This window comes from Schistocerca gregaria, chromosome 8 (assembly GCF_023897955.1).
Source record: "Schistocerca gregaria isolate iqSchGreg1 chromosome 8, iqSchGreg1.2, whole genome shotgun sequence".
Lineage (NCBI taxonomy): Eukaryota > Metazoa > Arthropoda > Insecta > Orthoptera > Acrididae > Schistocerca > Schistocerca gregaria.
This window is the reverse complement of record NC_064927.1, coordinates 208,887,207-208,908,944: the sequence shown is the minus strand read 5'-3', so window position 1 is coordinate 208,908,944 and position 21,738 is coordinate 208,887,207. Positions and strand designations below refer to the sequence as shown.

The 21,738-nt window shown below is 42.3% G+C and overlaps 1 protein-coding gene across 26 annotated transcripts in view; it reads left to right on the top strand.

The window, feature by feature from the left end:
• LOC126284806 (protein bric-a-brac 2-like) overlaps positions 1-21,738 on the top strand; it is a 437,302-nt gene that overhangs the window by 383,124 nt on the left and 32,440 nt on the right. Inside the window, exon 1 of one of the 26 annotated variants that reach the window (XM_049983994.1) lies at positions 10,701-11,024. The exons of 24 other annotated variants lie outside the window; for them this stretch is intronic. In XM_049983994.1, coding sequence (XP_049839951.1) covers positions 10,844-11,024 — 181 coding nt within the window. In that variant the 5' untranslated portion in view covers positions 10,701-10,843. Of the gene's footprint in view, positions 1-10,700; positions 11,025-11,481; positions 11,688-21,738 lie in introns of those variants that run through there. One more of the 26 variants, XM_049983987.1, reaches the window with a different exon arrangement.

Below are 21,738 nucleotides of genomic sequence, written 5' to 3'. Positions count from 1 at the left end.
TGACGAAGATATTGAAGAAATGTATAGTGAGACAAAAGAAATTATTCAGATAGTGAAGGGAGACTAAAATTTTATAGTCATGGGTGACTGGAATTCGATAGTAGCGAAAGGAAGAGAGGCAAAAGTAGTAGGTGAATATGGAATGGGAGTAAGTAATGAAAGAGTTAGAATTTTGCACAGAGGATAACTTTAATCATATCCAACACTTCGTTTAAGAATCATGAAAGAAGGTTGTGTGTGTGGAAGGGGAAGGTTTAAGACACATTATATAGTGGTAAGACAGATTTACGGACCAGGTTTTAAATTGTGAGAGATTTCCAGGGGCAGATACTGACTACGGCCACAAACTATTGGTTATGAACTGTAGATTAAAATTGAAGCAACTGCTGAAAGGTTGGAATTCGAGATGGGACCTGGATGAACTGAAAGAACCAGAGGTTGTAGAGTGTTTCAGAAAGAGCATTAGGGAAAGATTGACAAGAACAGGGGAAAGAAATACAGTAGAAGAAGAATGGGTAGCTTCGAGAGATGAATTACTGAAGGGAGCAGAGGATGAAGTAGGTAAAAAGACGAGGGCTAGTGGACACCCTTCGTTAACAGAAGAGATATTGAATTTGATGCGAAACAAGGCCTCGGGACTAAGAGAACATTCCATTAGAACTACTGATAACTTTGGTAGGGCCAGGCCTGACAAAACTCTACCATCTGGTGAGCAAGATGTCTGAGAGATGTGAAATATCCTCAGACTTCAAGCATTTACATAATAATTCCAATCCCAAAGAAAGCAGGTGTCGAGAGGTGGGAAAATTACCGAAATATCAGTTTAATACGTAACGGCTGCAAAATACTGTCACGAATTCTTTACAGATGAATGGAAAGACTGGTAGAAGCAGACCTCTGAGAGGATCAGTTTTGATTCCGTAGAAATTTTGGAACTCGTGAGGCAATACTGACACTACGACTTACTTTAAAAGATATATTAAGGACAGGAAACTTACGTTTCTAGCATTTGTAGACTTAGCGAAAGCTTTTGACAATGTTGACTGGAATAGTCTCTTTCAAATTCTGGAGGTGGCGGGGGTCAAATACAGGGAGCGAAAGGCTATTTACAATTTCTACAGAAATCAGGTGGCAGTTATAAGAGTCGAGGGACATGAAACGGAAGCAGTGGTTGGGAAGAGCGTGAGACAGGGTTGTAGTCTCTCCCCGATGTTATTTAGTCTGTATATTGAGCAAGCAGTATAGGAAATAAAAGAAAAATGTGGAGTAGGAAATAAAAAGGTTGGAATGGAGAGTGTCTCTAAAGGAGGATATAAGATGAACATCAACGAAAGCAATACGAGGCGAATGAACTGTAGTCAAATTAAATCAGGTTAGGCTGAGGGAATTAGACGAGGAAATGAGACACTTTAAAGTAGTAGATGAGTTTAGCTGTTTAGGGAGCAAAGTAACTGTTTCTCATGATTACACCTATACAACGTTCTGGAAAGATGTTATTTACAGTACTCTAAATACTAATTTATCTAATATTTTCACTCTTGTGCCCCCAATACCTGTTGTAAGGAAGAAGTGCAAGTGTACTAAAAGACAATGCAATATTGGTTTTCTTTATTAAAAGAAACACTCAAAGTGAAATAATGTTGGCACCAGAAATATTGTTTCTTCTTCATTTCTCAAAATACACTGGGTAAATGTTTAGAAAATTGTGAAGTTTACTAGCATCTGAATATCTAGCCGGTACTGCGTTACTTTTCATCTCTCTCTCTCTCTCTCTCTCTCTCTCTCTCTCTCACTCACTCTCACTCCCCCCCCCCCCCCCATACACACACACACACACACACACACACACACAGCTTACTGCCTACCAATGTGGTCAACAACATGTTCCAAGAAACTACAACCAAAGATTCAACTAACAGGCGACCGAAGCGTCACCCGGCGACTAGGCAGAAACGGATCGCGCCAGTAGGCAAAGCTGCAATGTATCTCACACAATGATCTAGAATGCAAAAGTGCAAAAATTCTAACAGGTGGTAGATACTACATTCTCCCCAAAGAAGTTTGTAAAGAGAGAGAGTACTAAAATTTTGCAATGGGTCAGTCTTGGATTCGTAACACCAATCAGAGGAGGAGGAGGATTGAGCCAGAAGTCATGACTACTAATACCTCCAACTGGTTACAAACTCACAGTGCAGATGAAAAGTAGTGAAATAAGGAATGAAATTTGTCTGAAGATCACTCTTCGGAAAATAGAGTAGTAAAGAAAGAAATGGCATGAACACATTCAAAGGATTCCAGAAGAACAAATGTCTAAAATATGTAGAAATGTACACTTCAAAGGAAAAGGAATGTCGGGTGTTCTAAGACTACGTGGAAATATCTACTTGAAATTGAATATTACTGACGATGAAACAGCTCTCTCGTAGCACCTGCACAAAATGGTATTCTGATAACATTTCCGATAACATTTCCCATTTCACGGAGCATCTGCCATTAGCAATGATCCGATGACGACAACCCACCAGTAGCAGGCTGAAGATTACCCAGTAACTGCACTACTTGGAGAAAGTGCGGAGAAACAGCCATTTTATAAGTGGACGCGGGCACGTACACTTTTCGACAATATTCAGCAATCGTGGGACACCGGAATTGTCATGAAGATACCAGCAGAAGAGGAATATGACACGGTCTGAGAACTCTGAATGACAACGGCCACGGATGTGTGCAATGTATATAGAGCAACACAGTGTACTGTGGCTGCGAGCTCTTTAGAATTGATGCGGGAACTCGACAGTCAGTTACGCGGTAACGTATCTCCGACGACGATGTGCAGCTGCCGAGAAGGCGAGTTTTAAAAGAGCTCGATAAAAGGGAAAGAGACGGGCGGTGTGAGACTGCGCGGTGGAGGAAGGCGGAGGAGGAAGGCGGCGCGGCGCCGGAGGGAGAACGGGGGTGGCGGCCGAGCCGCCATCGACCGGCCGAGGCAGTAGCGTGCGGGTGCGACATGGAGACGGTGCAGCTGGTGCTGACGCGGCGCAACCGGCCGTGCGCCGTGCACAACGGCTACCGCTACCGCGTCGACCGCGTGGGCCGCGGCGGCACCGTCGTGGGCTGGCGCTGCGTGCGCGACTACTGCGACCGCTGCCGCGGCCGCATGACCACCTGCGGCTCCGCCGTCGTCCGCGTCTCGCCGCACACCTGCTCCCAGCAGCAGGAGCCCGAGCCCGAGCAGCCGCCGGCGCCGGCGGGGGCGGACGGCGAGGGGGGCGGTCCGCGCAGGAGGCGGCAGCCCAAGCGCCGGCGCAAGCGGCCGGAGGCAGAGGCCGAGGACGGGGCGGGCGCGGCCCTAGCCGGCGACACCGGTGCGTCGGCAGCGCGGTGAGCCGCCCGCCAGGCCGCCCCCTCTCTACCAGCTTCCGAGTTGGACCGTATTCCATGTTTCAATACACCGGCGGGAAGCAAATAACGCTCTATCGGGTACAGTCGCGTACGATTGTTACAGTACGTTTGTGCTGCAGCACTACCGAGCGAGGCGGCGCAGTGGTTAGCTCACTGGACTCGCGTTCGGGAGGCTGACGGGTTCAATCCCGCGTACGGTCATCCTGAGATAGGTTTTCCGTTATGTCCCTAAATCGCTCCAGGCAAATGCCGGGATGGTTCCTTTGAAAGGGCACTGCCGACCTCCTTCCCTAATCCGATGACGCAGATGACCTCGTAGTCTGATATTTTCCCCCAAAACAAAACAACCCTAGCAGCACTCACATAGCTTTATCAGTCTCTTCTTCAGTCCTGAAATTGGTTTGAAGCAGCTGTACACCCTCATCCTTCATCATTGGAACTTGCCTACTGCAATCAAGCCTGAGCCCCCCATCTCTCTCCCCCCTCCCGGCTACCTCTTCCCCCCCGTCTCTCTCTCTCTCTCTCTCTCTCTCTCTCTCTCTCTCTCTCTCCCCAAAAAAACCGACGATTGCCCATTCAATCGATCCGTTCTTTTTAGTCGACGTGTTTAAAAAACTTTTTACCCCAGTTCTGTTCAGTAGTTATGCGAATTACGCGTCTAATCTGCAACATTCTTCTTATAATCATATTTCAAACCCCTCTCTTCTCCTCCTATCAGAAATTTTGTATTAGATGCTAACAAATTCCTCTTTTTCGGAAATACTTTTCGCACTTAAACCAGTCCACATTTTATATCCCTATTACTTCAGACATAAGTTATTTTGCTCCCCAAACAGCAGAACTGATCTACTCCTTTTTGTTTCTCATTCCCTAATGTAATTCCCTCACCATAGCGTGCTACAATTAAATTGTGTGCCATTACGCTGCCGCACGTGCACATTTAAATTACAGGTGCACTCAGTTAGTTCAATATTCTCGTTGTGCGAGCTCTCCGCCGTTCTTTTCGCAGCTGCTTATTATGCGTTTATCTGGGTATCATCAGTCAACTGTTTACTTTTTCTTGTCCCATTCCTAGTCACGGTCCTTTCTTGAGCATCCTTCCACATAATGCGGTCGTTGAGGTTCAGTTGTCGTAGGAAATCCTTTTTTTTTTTTCCTCCTAACTGTTTTAAATATTTGATTTTCCTCCACGTTCACCACCACCACCACCACCACCACCACCACCACCACCACCACCACCACCTAATCCACGGCTGCTCTCGGTCGTTAAGTGAAGGCCGTCGGCCACTGCATCGTACGTGGTGAAAATTATTCTCGTCACTCTCTTGACACTGTGGTTCACGGAATATTGAATTATCTAATGATATCCGAAACGAAAAGTCCCATGGGTCTGGCTCGAACTACCATTCCGCGTTGAAAGTCTGCTGATTCTCGTCGTGCGGCCACAATAACATCGGAAACCTTTCCACATGAATCGCCTGAGTACTACTGACAGCTCCATTGCCGTTGCATAGTAAGATGGTCTCAGAGCCCCTGTCTTCTCGAGGCCCAGGACTATAGTCTTGTTCCTTATATCGCATTGATGGGATTTTGCTTGAGGGGACCAGCTCGTTGGGAGACGGTGAAATGTTATTTGCGAGTTAAATCGTGAAGGTGCGGTTTAGGAGCATCGAGCATACGCTGGAATTCGGATCAGGGGTCAGGAGGGATTGTTCCTAGGAATTGGATGAGGTCATATGGGGAGGTTTGGGAACGTTGATACAAGTGCTGGCCTTTTCTTGAAGAATTTGTGAGATTTTAGGAATGTTACGAACATTGTGTATCAGAGTGTTCAGAAAGAATTGGGAGCCATCCACAGCTACTATTAGTAACATTTTTTGGGGTGTTTTGTCTTTCATCGTATGCGTGTCAGTGGTCATCAACCAGATTTCGAAGCCGTAAGTTATTACTGGAAGTATCAATGTTTTGAGCATCATGAATTTCGTCTTAAATGATAATCCGTTTCCTTTGGTTAGTGAATACAGATAACAAATAAGCCCTTGGCCCATATTACAGATATGCCCTGCATGTTCTTGAAAGGTTAGTATGTAGTCAGATTTCGAGATATTTGATAGGTACGTTGTTTTTATCAAGTGATAGATGACATTCTGTGGTATGCTTTTGTAGGTGAAAATGATGACCTGCGTTTTCCCGACGGTTATTGTTATTTTCCATGCCGAGCCTAGTGATGAACATCGTCTAGGTGTTGCGGGAGCTTCATAGCTATGTTTGGAACGCGGCTACTACTTTTATATATGTCCGTGCCATCGGCAAAGAAGGCAAGATGGCTCCCCATCTGCTGGGCATGTCACTTGTTTACACTGAGCATAAGGTGAGACCCATAATGGAACCTTGCGGCACCCCTGCAGCTGCGCAAATGCATTGCCCTTTTATACCTTGTGTATGCGACGCTACCGAAATCTTTGCATTGTGAGACTACAACAACAGCTGCGCGATTCGAGCAGCCACATACTACACGCTGAGATACACTACGTTGCGAAACGTGCTTCCAGGAGAGCGCATGCGCAGCGACCAGGGGCGAAAGTCATTGGCCAGATCATTTATTGCCTGGAAGTTTTACGATACGAAATTTTCACTGGCGTGTGATCTTAGGTTAGGTGGCTCATTTCAGTAAACACAACATGAAAGTGGGGAAACTTAGAAAATTGGTAGCTTATGGCAAGTTACGCCGTGCATAGATAATGATTGCGCGAGACGTTAAACATTTTTTTCTGTATCCCGTTTGTAACGAGTGGATTTTCCTAATTTTGGAGTGCTGGATTGACTGGCAAGGCCATTATTTTTTATAGATATACGACAGAACCAAAAACAATACTAGTAAACATAAACGGAATTAAAATGAACAAGAATTACGTATCGTTTTATAATCTTTACAGGGCAATAGGGCAGACGAGACAATCCTTCGTGCTATAACAGTGAAAGACCTAACGATGTCGGCCCCACTGAGCAAAATAATTCCATAAGGAAAGCAAGGTTAATAAAGAACCCTATCTGCAGTCAGAAAATGTTTTATATGCTCTGAGGCCAGTGTGAAGCCACCCGGAAGATACAGACGTTGTAGCCAGGACAGCTGCGCAAGTACGGAAGTTACTTAAAGAATACAGTGTGGAGTCAATGGCGAAAAGCTTCGATGTCTGAGAAATTTTAAACGGTTGGTATTACAAATACCTTTGGGCGAGTGGGGGGGGGGGGGGTGTTAGGAAAGCGACGTAGATGCTGTAGGGACGAATGAAAAACACGACTTGCCAAAAAAACTCAGTGATCTCGTTCCAGTTCCGACGATAATCATTCTCGCATTTAGTATCTTAAGGAATTACCGGATTTTGAACTCTGTTAAGGTTATCCGTGAATTGTTCTGGAGTCACAACAGATTCGGTGACCGATGGATTGGTAGAGGCAAACCAGTTCCATGGCCTCTACGCTCTCCTGACCTCAACCCTCTTGACTTTCATTTATGGGGGCATTTGAAAGCTCTTGTCTACGCAACCCCGGTACCAAATGTAGAGACTCTTCGTGCTCGTATTGTGGACGGCTGTGATACAATACGCCATTCTCCAGGGCTGCATCGACGCATCAGGGATTCCATGCGACGCAGGGTGGATGCATGTATCCCCGCTAACGGAGGACATTTTGAACATTTCCTGTAGCAAAGTGTTTGAAGTCACGCTGGTACGTTCTTTTGCTGTGTGTTTCCATTCCATGATTAATGTGATTTGAACAGAAGTAATAAAATGAGCTCTAACATGGAGAATAAGTGTTTCCGGATACATGTCCACATAACATATTTTCCTTATTTGTGTGTGAGGAATGTTTCTTGAAAGTTTGGCCGTACCTTTTTGTAACACCCTGTTTTCGACGCCCTCTTCACATTATGCCATCGATCTTCCACAGCATTAACGTCTTTTCTAGCGAATAATTCTTCTCGTAATGTGCCTATGCCTATTTTTATTTCATTGTCAGGCCTCCCATGAGCAGTCTGGTTATAAGCTGCTGGGCACGAACTGATATTCCCATGTTGGGTTGCCATACGTCCGGGTATATCGCGACCGTCACGGTTATAGGACCTTCTTGTCCCGACATCCCGCCAAGACCCAATTTAATTCCGATTTTGCAAAATACTGATACGAGCTTGACCCAAGTACTGAAGTAACGCAAAGTAAAGCATAGGCAGCATCATTTAGTATGATTTATGTCAACAAGTTCACGTTGACAAGGTTGCCGGCCGCTGTGTCAGAGTGGGTCTATTCTCTTTAGCCCGGAACCGCGCTGCTGCTACGGTCGCAGATTCGAATCCTGCCTCTGGCATGGCTATGTGTGATGTCCGTAGGTTAGTTGTAGTTCTAAGTCTAGGGGAATGATGACCTCAGAAGTTAAGTCCCATAGCGCTTCGAGCCATTTGAACCATTTTGACAAGGTCGCCTCACAGATGGCGTTGCATGTTGCGTATCCTGTATCGACGATGTAAGCATCTTCCAGATCAAGAGCAATCATTCCCGAAAATTCCAGACTCCTCCAGTAGTACGGGTGTATAACTACTCGTATCAGCGCCACGCAGAAGAATCGGGCAGTTCTCACTTGAATAGCAATATGAGAAGACGATTCTGTATAGGGCGTGAAATGTGTAGTGTCGTGTGCTTTTCGAAGACTGTACCGTAAAACTGTATGCCTCAATGTATCCTGACGGCCAATTCGCCTCAGGTAGCCTACAGCCAGGAACAGAGCTACACCGATCGTAAAGAACATTCCCGCACCATACTCCGTGTCAGAATGCATAAAACACTTGCAAAAAGTTTCATTGTACTGCTAAGCACTGAGGCATCGGTCCACAAGGCAGAAAAGATGCTTCCTTTAGTTGTTCAGTATTTTACGAGAAACTGACGGAATCCAGCAGAAGTTATTGAAGTTCGATTCGCTGAATAACGAAACATCGAGACAATTGCAAAGATTTGTGTAGATACTTCACAACAAACTGCACATTCCATGACGTAAATTAATCGCTTTTTGTGCAGACAATATCAGTACTAACTACGGAGGGCTTCAGCGACGCGGCCAGCGGAATGTGTTTCACCAAATTCCCTCCCCGTATTCTCCACAATTCTATATCCATCACTGCTGGAGTCGTAACTGTCAATGTAGAAATAATCGTCATGAAAATATCTAATAACTTTTCAATATACACGATAGGGGCAGAGAAGTTGAGAGAGTTCTGCTTATATGTTTTCGATCATCACTCTCTTCTCTCACACTCAAAAACAAGTTGGCTGTCGTTAATTTGCAGTTGAGAGAATTCCTAGGAAGCGCTGGATTCCATTAAAACAGTTTTTTGACTCCATCAGACCACCTAAAATAATTTCAGATTTTTTCATTATTCCGGTAAGTGAAATATACTTCATGCTTGTGCAGTCAGAGTTCGCTTTGTTAAAAAAATGCAAAAAGCGTGGAGAAGAATAAAGCCAGTTGAAATACGAACTACAGCAATCGACACCCAAAGATATCTGGATGTAAGGAAGGCTGCCAGTTTTATTGGCAAGCAAACCAAGATGAATTTGAACAAATCAATGAATAAGAATCCTAACCAAGATATAATTAATCTGATTTTGAAATCTGAGAAAGAGAGAGGGGCTTCCTATACTATAGCATTTGATTAGTTAGAGAAATGGGCTATTTTCTTTTAATAAATGCCTAATATTTGATTGAATGACGCTACCTGAAGCCCCATATTGGGTGGTGATTGACGACACTTTTATCACTGTTTAACATATGAAGAGCTTCCTAGAAACTGAGTGACTCGGAGGAATGGTAGTCTCAGCACTTCGCGGAAGAAGGTGAATTTACGTTATTTATGATACCAAAAATCCTGAACGCAAATACAAACTACTTAAATCGAATATTTGTTATCTATTTCTGCACACATCGCCACTGTGGAAAGAGTATTTCCGCCGATGTCAGCCCATTGGGTCGATGAAAGAAAAAGGCTGCTGCCAAGGACTGTGGAATCAGACTTGGTGCCAGTTTAGCTACAAGATGACTTGCATCGAGTTTTATAAGTATGTAAAAAAGGGAAAAAAATTCTGGAAGATATGAAATCTTCTAAAAAATATGGTGTACCAACTACACCCGGCGCTACAAGTCCCATTAAATTGTTCTAAAAAATTAAATTACATAAACTTTTTACTTCATTTCTACATCTCCATCTCTGAGTATCCCAACGTGGTCCCAGCTATAAATGGCAACCAAACTCTCACATTTTCACAACCCTCCATCCTCTGGACCCCATAGCGCTCGTACTTGCTTGTAAACCCAATCACAACTGAAAAAAGTCTTTATCTTTCATGCCAGAAAGTTGCATTTCCTTACTGTCAAAGCGACGGCGACAATCCGTCTAAAGAGAAGTAGTGGAAAAGCAGCAGTTCTAGGATCAGAGAAACGTAAGAGCTGTTCCGTTTCACAAATTGACCCTGCGTGCTGTGGTACGAAAACTGATCAGTTCTTCCGTCCGTCTGATACCGTTTTTCGTAAAATGTAGATACGTTTACAACTACAGCGGAAACCACCTAAGACTTGTTTAATCGTAACGTAGGTCTTGATTGCGTGTACATTATGGTACTAACAACTCAAGAGTGGCAAAAACTTAGTTACGTTTGTTTTACCCTAAATGGGCGAATTGTGGTACTAGGAACTGCAGCGCATAACAAGTTGTTGTCCACCATCTTGAAATTTGATGAAAAATTTGAAGACAGGTAATACTCCTTTTTAGCGCCACGTCAAACAGCTTTGTCAAAGCAATATGATAGTGTAATACACTAAGGCTTACTGGTGTGTTGTTTGGAGTGTCAAGAGAAAATTAAAGATCTGCTGTTGGTTGCGGAGTTCGGATGCGGGTGGTGAGAGGTTTTGGTCATGCTGTGGAGTGTGTGAGAGCTGCTATGCTGTCAGTGTTAGTTCCGTAATACAGATATTATATTCTGACATGTCAAGGTACCCCGTTACCTCATTTACACCTTTAGTAATGATTTAAGAATATAGTTGCGCGTCCAATGTGAACACATACCGTTGTGTGTGAATTGTGTAGTGGCATCGTCGGCGGTGTCAGCCAGAATCGTATTGTGAATTGTAGACTGCGACAAAACTGTGTGCTCGTGGTATTAAATTGTATACAGTTCCTGGCAGGAGGCAGTGTTGAGCATGCCTGTGGCGAGGCCTCCCCGTAGCTGGTGGAGTCGCCCCCTTGCGGCGCTCGACTTGTTCCCCCATTTGCCCCGGCGGGCGTTTCCCCCTCCCCTCCGCGCGTCCACAACCGCCCGAGGCGGCTGCCGCGGTACCCACCCGCCGGACAGAGTCGAGGTTGGGCACGCCACGCGAAAGGACGGGCTCGTAGAGTACCATGGTGTCGGACGTTTGGAATTTCTGCACGCGCCTGTCGGATACGCACGTGCGCTGCGACCACTGCGGCCGCGTCATGGTCTACCACGGCACCACCAACCTTCGTGTGCACATCGGCCGCCACTTCGGCTTCAAGCCGCAACGCGACGAGTACGGACGCATCGACAAGGCGAGCATCAAACGTGAGTAGCGTCGCCGGCGGCGGCAGTAGCAGGCGCTACCGGTATCGACCGCACGCGCGTCGCGTCGCGCCATGCCCCGCCGCCGCCGCCGCCGCTTCCGCTGCGCTGTTGCCGCGATTACCTTGGTATGCCACGCCCTGTCAGCTTCTCTTAGCCGAAACGTCGGCAGGTGGTGTGATCAGAAAAGTCTCCCTAAACAGCCTAGGATGAAGGACGCGAAACACGCAGACGTGAAAAGCAGCGCAGGATAATTTGCGACGGCTGTGCTCTCCGCAGGACCAGTAGCAGCGTTCACTTTCTGTACCGTATGCGCTCCTCACTCTCGCTTTCCCATCCCTCTGTCGCCTCCCGTGGCTCAATACCGCACGGGAGTACCCTACGGTCCCCACCACCACTCGCTGCCGGATACCGGTTTCATTTTTGTTTCGGTGCGGCGCAGACCTCGCGCATGCGCAGTCGCTACTGTGCGCGTGGTATGACACGAGGCATCTGCGCAACGATTCGTCAACGCACTGCGTTTTCTTCCGGTAGCCATTGTATCCGGGACTGTGTGAAAGTGCAATGGGCCGTCTTAGGAGGAACCCTGTACGGCAGTTCTTCGCCTATGACGGTAGAACGAATAGGTCAGCCTGCCAGATCGGTGGCTGTAACAAGATCCTTAAGGTAAGGCCACATCATGTTTGACGCGCCGGAATTGTATGCACGAAGATGGCAGCAGCTCTGCTGTGAACTTGTATGGTACGGTTTGCCGTGAAAACTGATTAGGTTCTTGTGAGTAGAGCATATAGCTACTGAATTAAGGCGACGGAAACTCGTTTTTAGTGGAAGTTTGTGCTTTGAAGCTGTCACCTGCCATGGTTCGGAATATGTTTACTGTTGATGCATCGTCAGTGAGTTTTATAACAAGAACTGAAATTAAGCATATACTTTCACGGTTATGTATGGCTATTCAAACGATATTTACAGTATATGATAATCAAAATTTGACATTGTTAGACTTTTCGATTGTGACTAGTATCGGCCAGTCTCACTCCTTAATACCATTCTGCCCCCCTCCCCCTCCTTTCTCACCAGAAGTGCTCAGTCGGCATCTAGTCGTTTGTTTTTATATTCCTCCAGTTTCCTATTCTTTGTTCAGAAAACCAAATATGTTGAGTCGCCATATACTCTTTTCCGCGTGCAGTTTGTCATACTCTACTTCCTTATTATTAGCTGATACCTTTCGTGCGTCATGGCGTTACCAGCTGCTGCGGGAACACTCTCTCTCTCTCTCTCTCTCTCTCTCTCTCTCTCTCTCTCTCTGTTTGACCTACCTATGTGTTTTACAGTATGCAGTTCAGTTAAATTTGATTTGGGGGTGACATAAATTGATCATTGTGTAGTGCTACTATGGAAAGGAAAAGCAGCAGACTGGGTTTTCTTCAGAGAAGATTCTACAATAAACTAGACAAAAAAAATTGCTTGCGAAACAATGATCTACCGACGATAGTTACTTTCCAGGAGAGCTGCAACACACAATATAGGTTTTTACAGTAACACTTATCTCTTCTTCGGGTCAGCGGTGTGAAAATTCTCAGGAAAGTGATCCCAGTACGTCTGCTATGCAGCCTGAAAGTTTTTTCAGTCAAAAATTCAGGCGGATAGAACTCCTAGACTTGGTTATATTGCATTGAATGTGGTGTGAGGTAACGACGTGCAACAACTGATTGTTATACGTAGCCTTTGCGGAAGATTCAGGTTGTTTTATTTCTATATTTACTATTGCACTAGGATGCAGGATGCCAAGGCTTCTCTGACGCTTCTTTACGGTGTAATTTTCACGCCTGCAACAGACTGTTTCATTCCTTTAAGATAAAAACTGTGCACCCGAAGCGCGCGCGAGAGAGTGTATAATTTCATGTGGCTTAGTGGACGAATAGAAGTCTTCTTGATTTAATACGAGTTGTTGTATGTTTCTAATGAAAAGTATCTGGTAATTGCTAGATAATTTATGAAAATTGTTGTCGCTACAGAAAAGATCTGTTTGGGAGTATTTTATTATAAACGGTGACAACAGTAAGTTCGTCATGTGTATCTAGTGGCGGAGAAGGAAAAATCAGGTACGCCTTAGGCTTCTTTTTGATTCTTTTACGGTTATCATAAAGTTTGTACTAATTCATCGAATTACAGTCGTGTGGTATGAGCGGATGTTTTTCTGAAACATAGTTACAAAAAACTTTAGATAATATCTAACCTACCTTAAACCGAATATAAATATTACCTATCAGGTACTTCAACTCTGAAAAGCCATTTGAAAACGAAGCATCACGCAGTTAGTAAACGTACAACCGCTGCCGTTCCACCACCCTCTTAACGCATCGTCATAGTGATGAGACAGCTATTTCCGCACATTTTTTCTTATGCACTTCCGCATTTTTATATCTGAAGTTTATTGGAACTTTCAACATGTCGAAGCGCGGGGTTGCTGCGCAGATGGAAGTGTGCTGGTGGGGTGTGTAGCAAGCCGACAAGTGCTCGTAGCGATTGGATTATTACGCAGTGATCTTTGTCAATCGCCGCGAAAGTTTGTCCTCTCGCCGGCCAGTGTACTTTGTGTTGCTGTATAATACTGTACTGTACAGTGTTTTTTTAGACAAGTTTTGTGGTGCAACGTAAGACTGCAATAATGAAACCAAATAACAAGTCTTATTTGGAAGTATTTCGTTGAGATTATTTATTTGAGTGCCAAATGCAAAATCTGTGACAGTATATCTGCGAAAAGGGCGCACGACCACTGCATTGAAGAGTTATCTTAAATCATTACATGCCAAAAAATTTGCAGAGTTCGAGAACTTAGATGAAAATACCAAGCTTCCAGTGGGGGCGAAAAAAACAAAGTTTTGTCAATGTTGATATAACATTGTAGCAGGTACTAAAATATAGTTCGATTATTATATGATAGTGAGCTCTGACCGCCGCGGGTGCAAAGCTATTTTATCATTGTACCAAGTAAATGGTTATTAGGATTCCTCAGACCTAAAGTCTCGACAAATGGATTGTGTGATTACCCACCAGACCTGATCGTGTAATTTTGTCGAGGGTACTTGGTTTCGCAGAGTAATGAATGCTGCTGTTCCAGAGTATAAGTTGGAAGGTGATTTTTTATTATTATGACTTGTACCGCCAGGTTAGCCGAGAGCGCTAATGCGCCGCTTCTTTGACTCGGGTAGGCGCGCCGCCCACGGATCGAATCCGCCCGGTGTGCCGGCCAGCTTGGATGTGGCTTTTAGGCTGTTTTCCACGTCCCACTAGGTGAATACCGGGATGGTACCAACGTTGCGCCTCAGTTACACGACTCGCAGACATATGAATACCTCGGAACTATCCCATGGATTACACTGATTCGGACCTGGGGGAAGGGGGGGGGGGGGGTACAGGGTGGCTGCAGGAAGGGCATCTGGCCACCCCTTAAAATTAACTTTGGCAATCCGTTCCCAACAATGCCGACCCTGCAAAGCCTTGGGACAAGATTTGTTTGATAACTTGTACAATAAGGTGGCAAGAAAAATCGAATTTATTTGAATGTGGAAAAAAAATTCACAGCTGACTTATGGTGTGATCCACATTCGGGTACTTCATGGCTTTTCACTTCTCATGGTATTTCAAGATATTGTCAACAAAATTTGAAACGATACTTAAAGATAGGGCATATATCACCAAACAGTCCACTGTATTGTTTGTGATAGCAGATCTAACAGGGTAAGGCATTGCAGTTGTTTGCCTTTTACAATGTGAATTGTGCAGTACCATCAGATATCATATTGCAAAGTTACCAAGATGGCGTGTAGATGTAGTAAATAGCGAGTGTTAGTGTCTGGCATAGTCCATATTAATTCAGGCAGGCAAGGAAAAATCTTTATTTCATAGTTTCGGATGTTACTGAATTTAGCGTATGTTAAAATGAAGGTCTAAGTAAGGAACACACATTTTTTTGTTTTATATATATATATATATATATATATATATATATATATATATATATAAAATAGAGGGAAACATTCCATGTGAGAAAAATATGTCTAAAAGCAAAGTTGATGTGACTTGCCAAACAAAAGCACTGGCAGATCGATATATACACAAACACACACAAAATTCAAGCTTTCGCAACCAACGGTTGCTTCTTCATGTGCTGATGGATGTGTGTGTGTGTGTGTGTGTGTGTGTGTGTATAACTGTCCTTTTTTCCCCTTAAGGTAAGTCTTTCTGCTCCCGGGATTGGAATGACTCCTTACCCTCTCCCTTAAAACCCACATCCTTTCGTCTTTCCCTCTCCTTCCTGAAGAAGCAATCGTTGGTTGCGAAAGCTTGAATTTTGTGTGTGTATTTGTTCGTTTGTGTATCTATCGACCTGCCAGTGCTTTTGTTTGGTAAGTCACCTCAACTTTATATATATAATGCTCAAGAGATACAGCACTCCAAAGATGACATGGGGCATACCATTCTGAAGATGAGAATTTTGGGAAAAATTTGAATGCTGTATCTCTGTAACAGTTCTAAATGTTTTGTTAGAGTTTCTTTTATTTGAAAGATAATTCTATTATGATTACAAAGACATCCTCCATTTGGACTTATCTGTCAAAGTTCTTTTACTATAGCATTGTGAACTTTTTATAATTTATGTATTTTTTTTTTTTTTCAAAATGCTACCCCATAAAATAATGATTTTTTTCTGTTGATTAGTACCATACAGTTCTACATTCCTTGAAAAGGAGGTTTTCCACTGAACTGGTTCTATAAACAATTGAAATTTTTGCCATACATAAAACCTGTTTTTTTTACCACATTGTCACATAAAAAGCACATAAAAATCAAAACGTGGCTCTCTTTAACTTAATTTTAGTTTTGAAAGATGAGTAAGACTCACTCTTCAAGCATTATAAATGGTTCCAAAATATATGTGAAAGGTCCAAAGACTTAAAATGTTTCAAGTTATACAACTTCTGTGTGCACTGTTTTCTACTGAAATTAGCCAGCCAGCAGTGTTCCACTGCTTCAGAATTTTCCTTTGATTCAGAGTGATGCCTTCCTGTTGAACCAATAGGAACTGGAGCACTTACAAACTTCAAAACATTGTGAACTGATGGCGTTGTTGCTATCCTTCAGCTGGAAATCTATATCCAGCAGCTGGTCTATGTGTAGCATAAAGTTCACTACCAGTTTGTTTGACTCATAACTAGTGTCTATAAACTCTGCAATACACCAGTCACACACACATGCCACAAATATGCCCCTTTTCAAGTAGTGAACCTGAATATTATCCTGTTGTTTCTGAAATGTTGGCTGAACGAACGAAATTTTCTTCTTTCTTGCTCTTTAAAGTGCATGCCCATCACACAGAGTCCAAAAATGTGTCTTCTGAATTACACGAGTAATTTGTTTGGACCATTCTTGTTTCTTCTGCTCTTGGATTTTTTTGATTTCCTCTTTGGACAAAAAATGAGGGCTATGGATGTGTGAGATTTCACAACTTGTAAAATCCTCAGCATTCTGAATCGCAACTGTATCTGGTCTGGAAAGATTTATGTTTTTAGCATGGTGCTTCAGCAGGCCTCCTACACCATCATAATGTCCCTTCCCATGACCTGTAGCACTGTATACCCAGTCAGTTGGCACAGGCGACTTTCCAACTCAAACAGCTGGTAACGATTTTTAAAATGACTAGGAGCACCATCAGAAATGATGATGATCCTCTCTGCCCTGTTTGCAGTTGAAGAATTTTGTGCATTGATAGCAAAGCATGTTCAGAGTAATGTCCTGCGTCATCATTTATGGCTGCAATACTTGTGGTCTTGTTTTCAAAATATGTCATTCCTGTGAAAACTGAAACTTGGTCATTACTCCAATGACTTCTTGTGGGAGAATTACAGGCCATTTCTCAGCAAAATCACAGTGAGGCACTAAAGATAGTTTTCTTCATTAGTTTATTTTCCCCCCATGTCACATATGTAATTCCTGCAGAGTTATCTGCTACGTCTTCCAGGCCAAGTGTCTGTAAAGACAGTCCTTCCTTTCCAACGCAGTCACCACATTCTTGCAACAAACAAGTCGCTTGCTTTATGTCGAAGACTACTAATGACTTCACATGCCCAACCAAGGTGTCATGTAACATGCTCCATTAAGTTCTTCAAATAAACAGACATCTCTAGGTAGGTATGGAACTACCCACTTACGTTGTAGTGCATACAATTTTGGTCTTCCAATATGTGAAGTTGTATAGTTGCTCTAATAAATTCCAAAAGTTTCTTTAATGCTGTGAGTCATGTACCTCTTCACTTTCACAACTTTTTGATCTTCAACTGTTACAGTTATATTGCCTCTTTTGTTGGCACTGTGGTGAGAACAGTCCCATATATCTCCCAAATAAAATGACTGCACTATTTGAACTTGATCTGTTTCTACAGGATGACCATAATGGGGATCTGCTCTTCCAAAGACTCCTTTTACAGACCTCAAATTTCTTTATTCGTCTTCCATGTACTTTGATACTGCTGGAATGTGGTTCAAAATTGTTTTCTTTGAAAATGTCTCTGAAATAATAGTTAAAACTTGGACCTTTTCACTGTAGGATGCACAAATTCAGCAGCTGAATTGATATTTGTGAAAAATTCCTGGCATTCGTCAAATGAGAACCTGAACAAAGTCTGTTTGTCTTATATATCGCTCATTTATGGATATGCAAATAGTCAGCACACTTCACTCTCCTGTTGTCCCAGTCAGAAGACATTTCGAACAGTCCTTTCATGAAACACACTGGCAAATTCCTCATGGAAGCACAGAACTCTCTGTATGGTCTCAGATTTCTTAGAAGCCTCTTGAGTAAGCAATTAAAGTGGAAGCTCTCTATTACAGAGAATGTAGTACTAGCTATCTACATGGTACTAATCAACAGAAAAAATAGTAACTTTCTGCATTGGCATTTAAAAAAAAGTCTGTAAATTATTTAAAAAATTCAAAAGTTGACAGTTAAAGAACTTTGACAGATATGTCCAAACACAGGACACCATTGTAATCATAAAGCAATTATCTTTCAAATAAAAAAACTCTTAGCAAAATATCTAGAATCGTTACAGATATACAGCATTTTAAAAATATTTCTGAAATTTGCGTTTTTAATATGGTATTCGCAGTGCCAATTTTGGAGGCCTGTATCTCAGGGTAGGAATTTTTTTTCGAAGAAAACAAAAAAATATGTGTTTCTCACTTGCTCCTGAATTTTAACGTGCTAAATCCAATAAAATCAGAGACTCTGAAGGTAACCCCCCATCAAGATGATTGCAAACCTACTAGAAATAAAAGGTGCCAATTTAAAATTGAAAATTAGCCTTCAATAAGTTGTGGCTTAATCACAGAATCACAATTAGGAACATTGTTACAAATGTTAGAATTAATGTTAAATATGAATGAAATGCAACAACTAACAGAAAAGACAATCTGCTTTTGATGCTACACCCAAACCTACTGGAGCACAAGAAGGAAAAAGACTTCCTCTAATAGATAATCCATTAATGTGGTGGAAATAAAGTGGATACAGCAACCACCATCTGTTGCTACTAGCTCACTAGCATTTGTCAGTTGCTCCTAGAAGTGTAACAAGTGAACAATTACTCAGTGGCGGTAATAATAATAATAATAATAATAGTGTGACTGAATGTGTTCATAAAAGATTTTGCATTGAAGCAGGGATTTTTCTTTGGCCAGCACATAGTTTTGAAAGAGCTGCATTGTTGATAGTAATATATGCACCGATCTAAATTTCATTGATTGGTAGAAAAGTAAAATGTTTTCATTTTTTGTGAAAGATTCATGCACTGTTTTTAGCCTATATTTACTGTATTACGTCAGGAGTAAATGGAAACTAATTACATTATGAACTAGGAATGGATTTTCCAGTAGAGATAACTGTAAACAAACACTGCTCTATCATTTATGAACATTCACCTGAATAATTATAACAGTGTTTTACGGTAACCTAAACAACAGATTATAAAAACTTTGAAATGAAATGAGCTGTTTTTGAAAGGAACTTATCAAGTAAATTAAAACTGCAATGGTGGGTAACACACTTCATGTCAGTACACACACACACACACACACACACACACACACACACACACACACACACACACACACACACACACACACACACAGCTGAGCTTTTTTCCTCATTTTATGTTGACACAGTCAGACAAATCTGTCAGTAGGTAGTAGTCAGTCAGTAAATGCCTCGACAAACCCACCAAATGAATTTTATTTAGTACAGCTAGTAGCGAACTTGACAATACTTCGCTCATCCCCCCCCCCCCCTCTTCCACTGTCTGTGCATCACCTCTTCCCCCTCTCTAAACTTTAACTGAGTATTGTGTAAAAATTTTTGAAGTAACTTGGTTAAGTAATCATCAATATTTTTGGCAACAATGATAAATGCTGACTTATCTTTGTGTAGTATAGTTTTCCACTTGTGTAGTATAGATTTCCACTAATCATAGACTGACATGGCTGACATCATTGTCAAATATCAAATTGGCACTTCGACGGGGTAATTATTGATCTGTATGGATTTTTGTATGGGAGGTACAAAAACTGTAGTGAACGACTTATACACTTTGGCTTCTCCATCCAAGTATTTATGGTGATTCAACAAAGTGTCCCTGGGTAGGTAATATTCAAAATTGATTGACTCTGAACTACCCCACTGGATTAAATTTTCTGTGTATGTGTCTTTGTTCCTGTTATCTGGCTAGATGGTGAAATAAAACTTTTGTCCATTATGGCTGTAGTGGCACAATGCAGCTATGAGAAATAAATGTTTTCAGAAATGACTTCAACCAGTCATCTTTTGTGACTGTTCAATTCTTATTACAACGAGACAAGTCATAGTGGCTCACCATGAGATGCTCCGAATGTGGCAAGGTACCAGGAATTACTTACATTGAAAGGATGATTTAAGGTGTTACTTAAAGTTTTCAGCATCCACGAGTTCAGTCCTATTGCACATGTCACACTATAGAACAGTTCCCTTCCTACCTGCTGTGGCATTCATTTGTCAACAAACTCTAGTGTACTTATTGATCTGTGGTAGGGGAAGTGTTTTTAGAGATACTGTTGAGTAAGGAAAGTAACAAATAATTTACATAAAGGGTATGTGTGTTCAGTATTGCTAATACATATAGTCCAAAATTTAGTCATTAGTAGCTGTCATACATGTTTCTAGTAATGGAGTAAGAGACTGGTCTACTGGGGCAGTAGTATTGTTAAAATATCACTAATGACGTTCTGCAACTTACAGAAGGCATGTGATTCTTGTCATTCTTAATTTTTCCACATATTACATTTTGATGTGAGAAATAATGTAGCATAAGATTGGTTTAGTTATTGTTTAAGGACCGTTATCCAAAAGGTTTGGCCGGTATGTTCTAGTAACACAAGTAGGGATGCTACATCATCTCCATGGGGCAAATTGCAGTGGGTCCATCGCTGCCCATTGCTGTTCTTACTCTGTGTTAATTATTTACTGCCTTATTTGAATTAGGGGGCAGGGAATCATCCATTCTTGCAGATAGTACAAGCATTACTAGCAAGCTGAGCAGAGGAATATACTCAACAGCAACTACTGTAGAGTGTTATCCAAATGTTGGTTAACTGCACGACTGTCTAACCAAACCATTTCTTTCTTGCAGTGCCGTCCTGCGCCTGTTATTGTCTGACACCCACTAGCCACCAACCCCATCCACTAGTTACACTGGTACTGACAATAGAAATTTGCACTCTGTTATGATAACTTGAGTCAGCTTAGCCATGTAAAGTATGATTAAAATGCCTGGACATAAATGTTTTGTCCACTCTATGAGAGATAAATATAAAAGGTTAGAAGATGGTGAATCTGCAACCAAGTATGGAGTGACAAGTTGTAAAACAAAGAATCTCTCCATAAATACTGATCAAGATGATTATGTTGACAAGTTGTTTACAGGGAAATGTCACAAGGAGAACATATCCCTGGTCCCATTCAGTGTGAAAAGCCAATTCAGTTTAATAATGATCTTGACAGCTGTCAAATTTTAAAGCAAGCACTGTCCAGTCAAGACACGGCTTTCATGAGTTTCAAATACAAGGAGAGAAATCGTCTGCTGATTCTTTCAAGATTACAATGCTGATTCTTGAAAACAATTACAAAGCTGAGTAAACTGGGCTCAACTGGAAAGACTTGCCCAGAAAAACTTGTGCTACATGTCGTGCATTTGCTCCTTAAATAAGCAAGTGTCACATTACTGCTTTAGCTTGTGCTAATGCTACTGGTAGCCACTTATTACCTGTGCTATCATTGCAATTTTAATTGCGCTCTCTGTCTCTGTGTGTGTGTGTGTGTCTCTGTGTGTGTGTGTGTGTGTGTGTGTGTGTGTGTGTGTGTGTGTGTGTGTGTGTCAGTCACACTGTTTGACACACACAGTTACATTATTCAGTTTGTTGAAGCATTTTTCCTTCAGTGTGGTCATTATTAGTCACACAACACAATTATTTTGCAAGAACATTAGCATGTATACGATAAGCAGACACACACTGATACTATTGCAGTTCGGAGAACTGTTACAGTTCTTCCCTTTTGCCTGTTTAATTCTATTTTGTGAACATCTCCCATATTGCAGTGTTCATACTTTAACAGACTTGAAAAATGTTT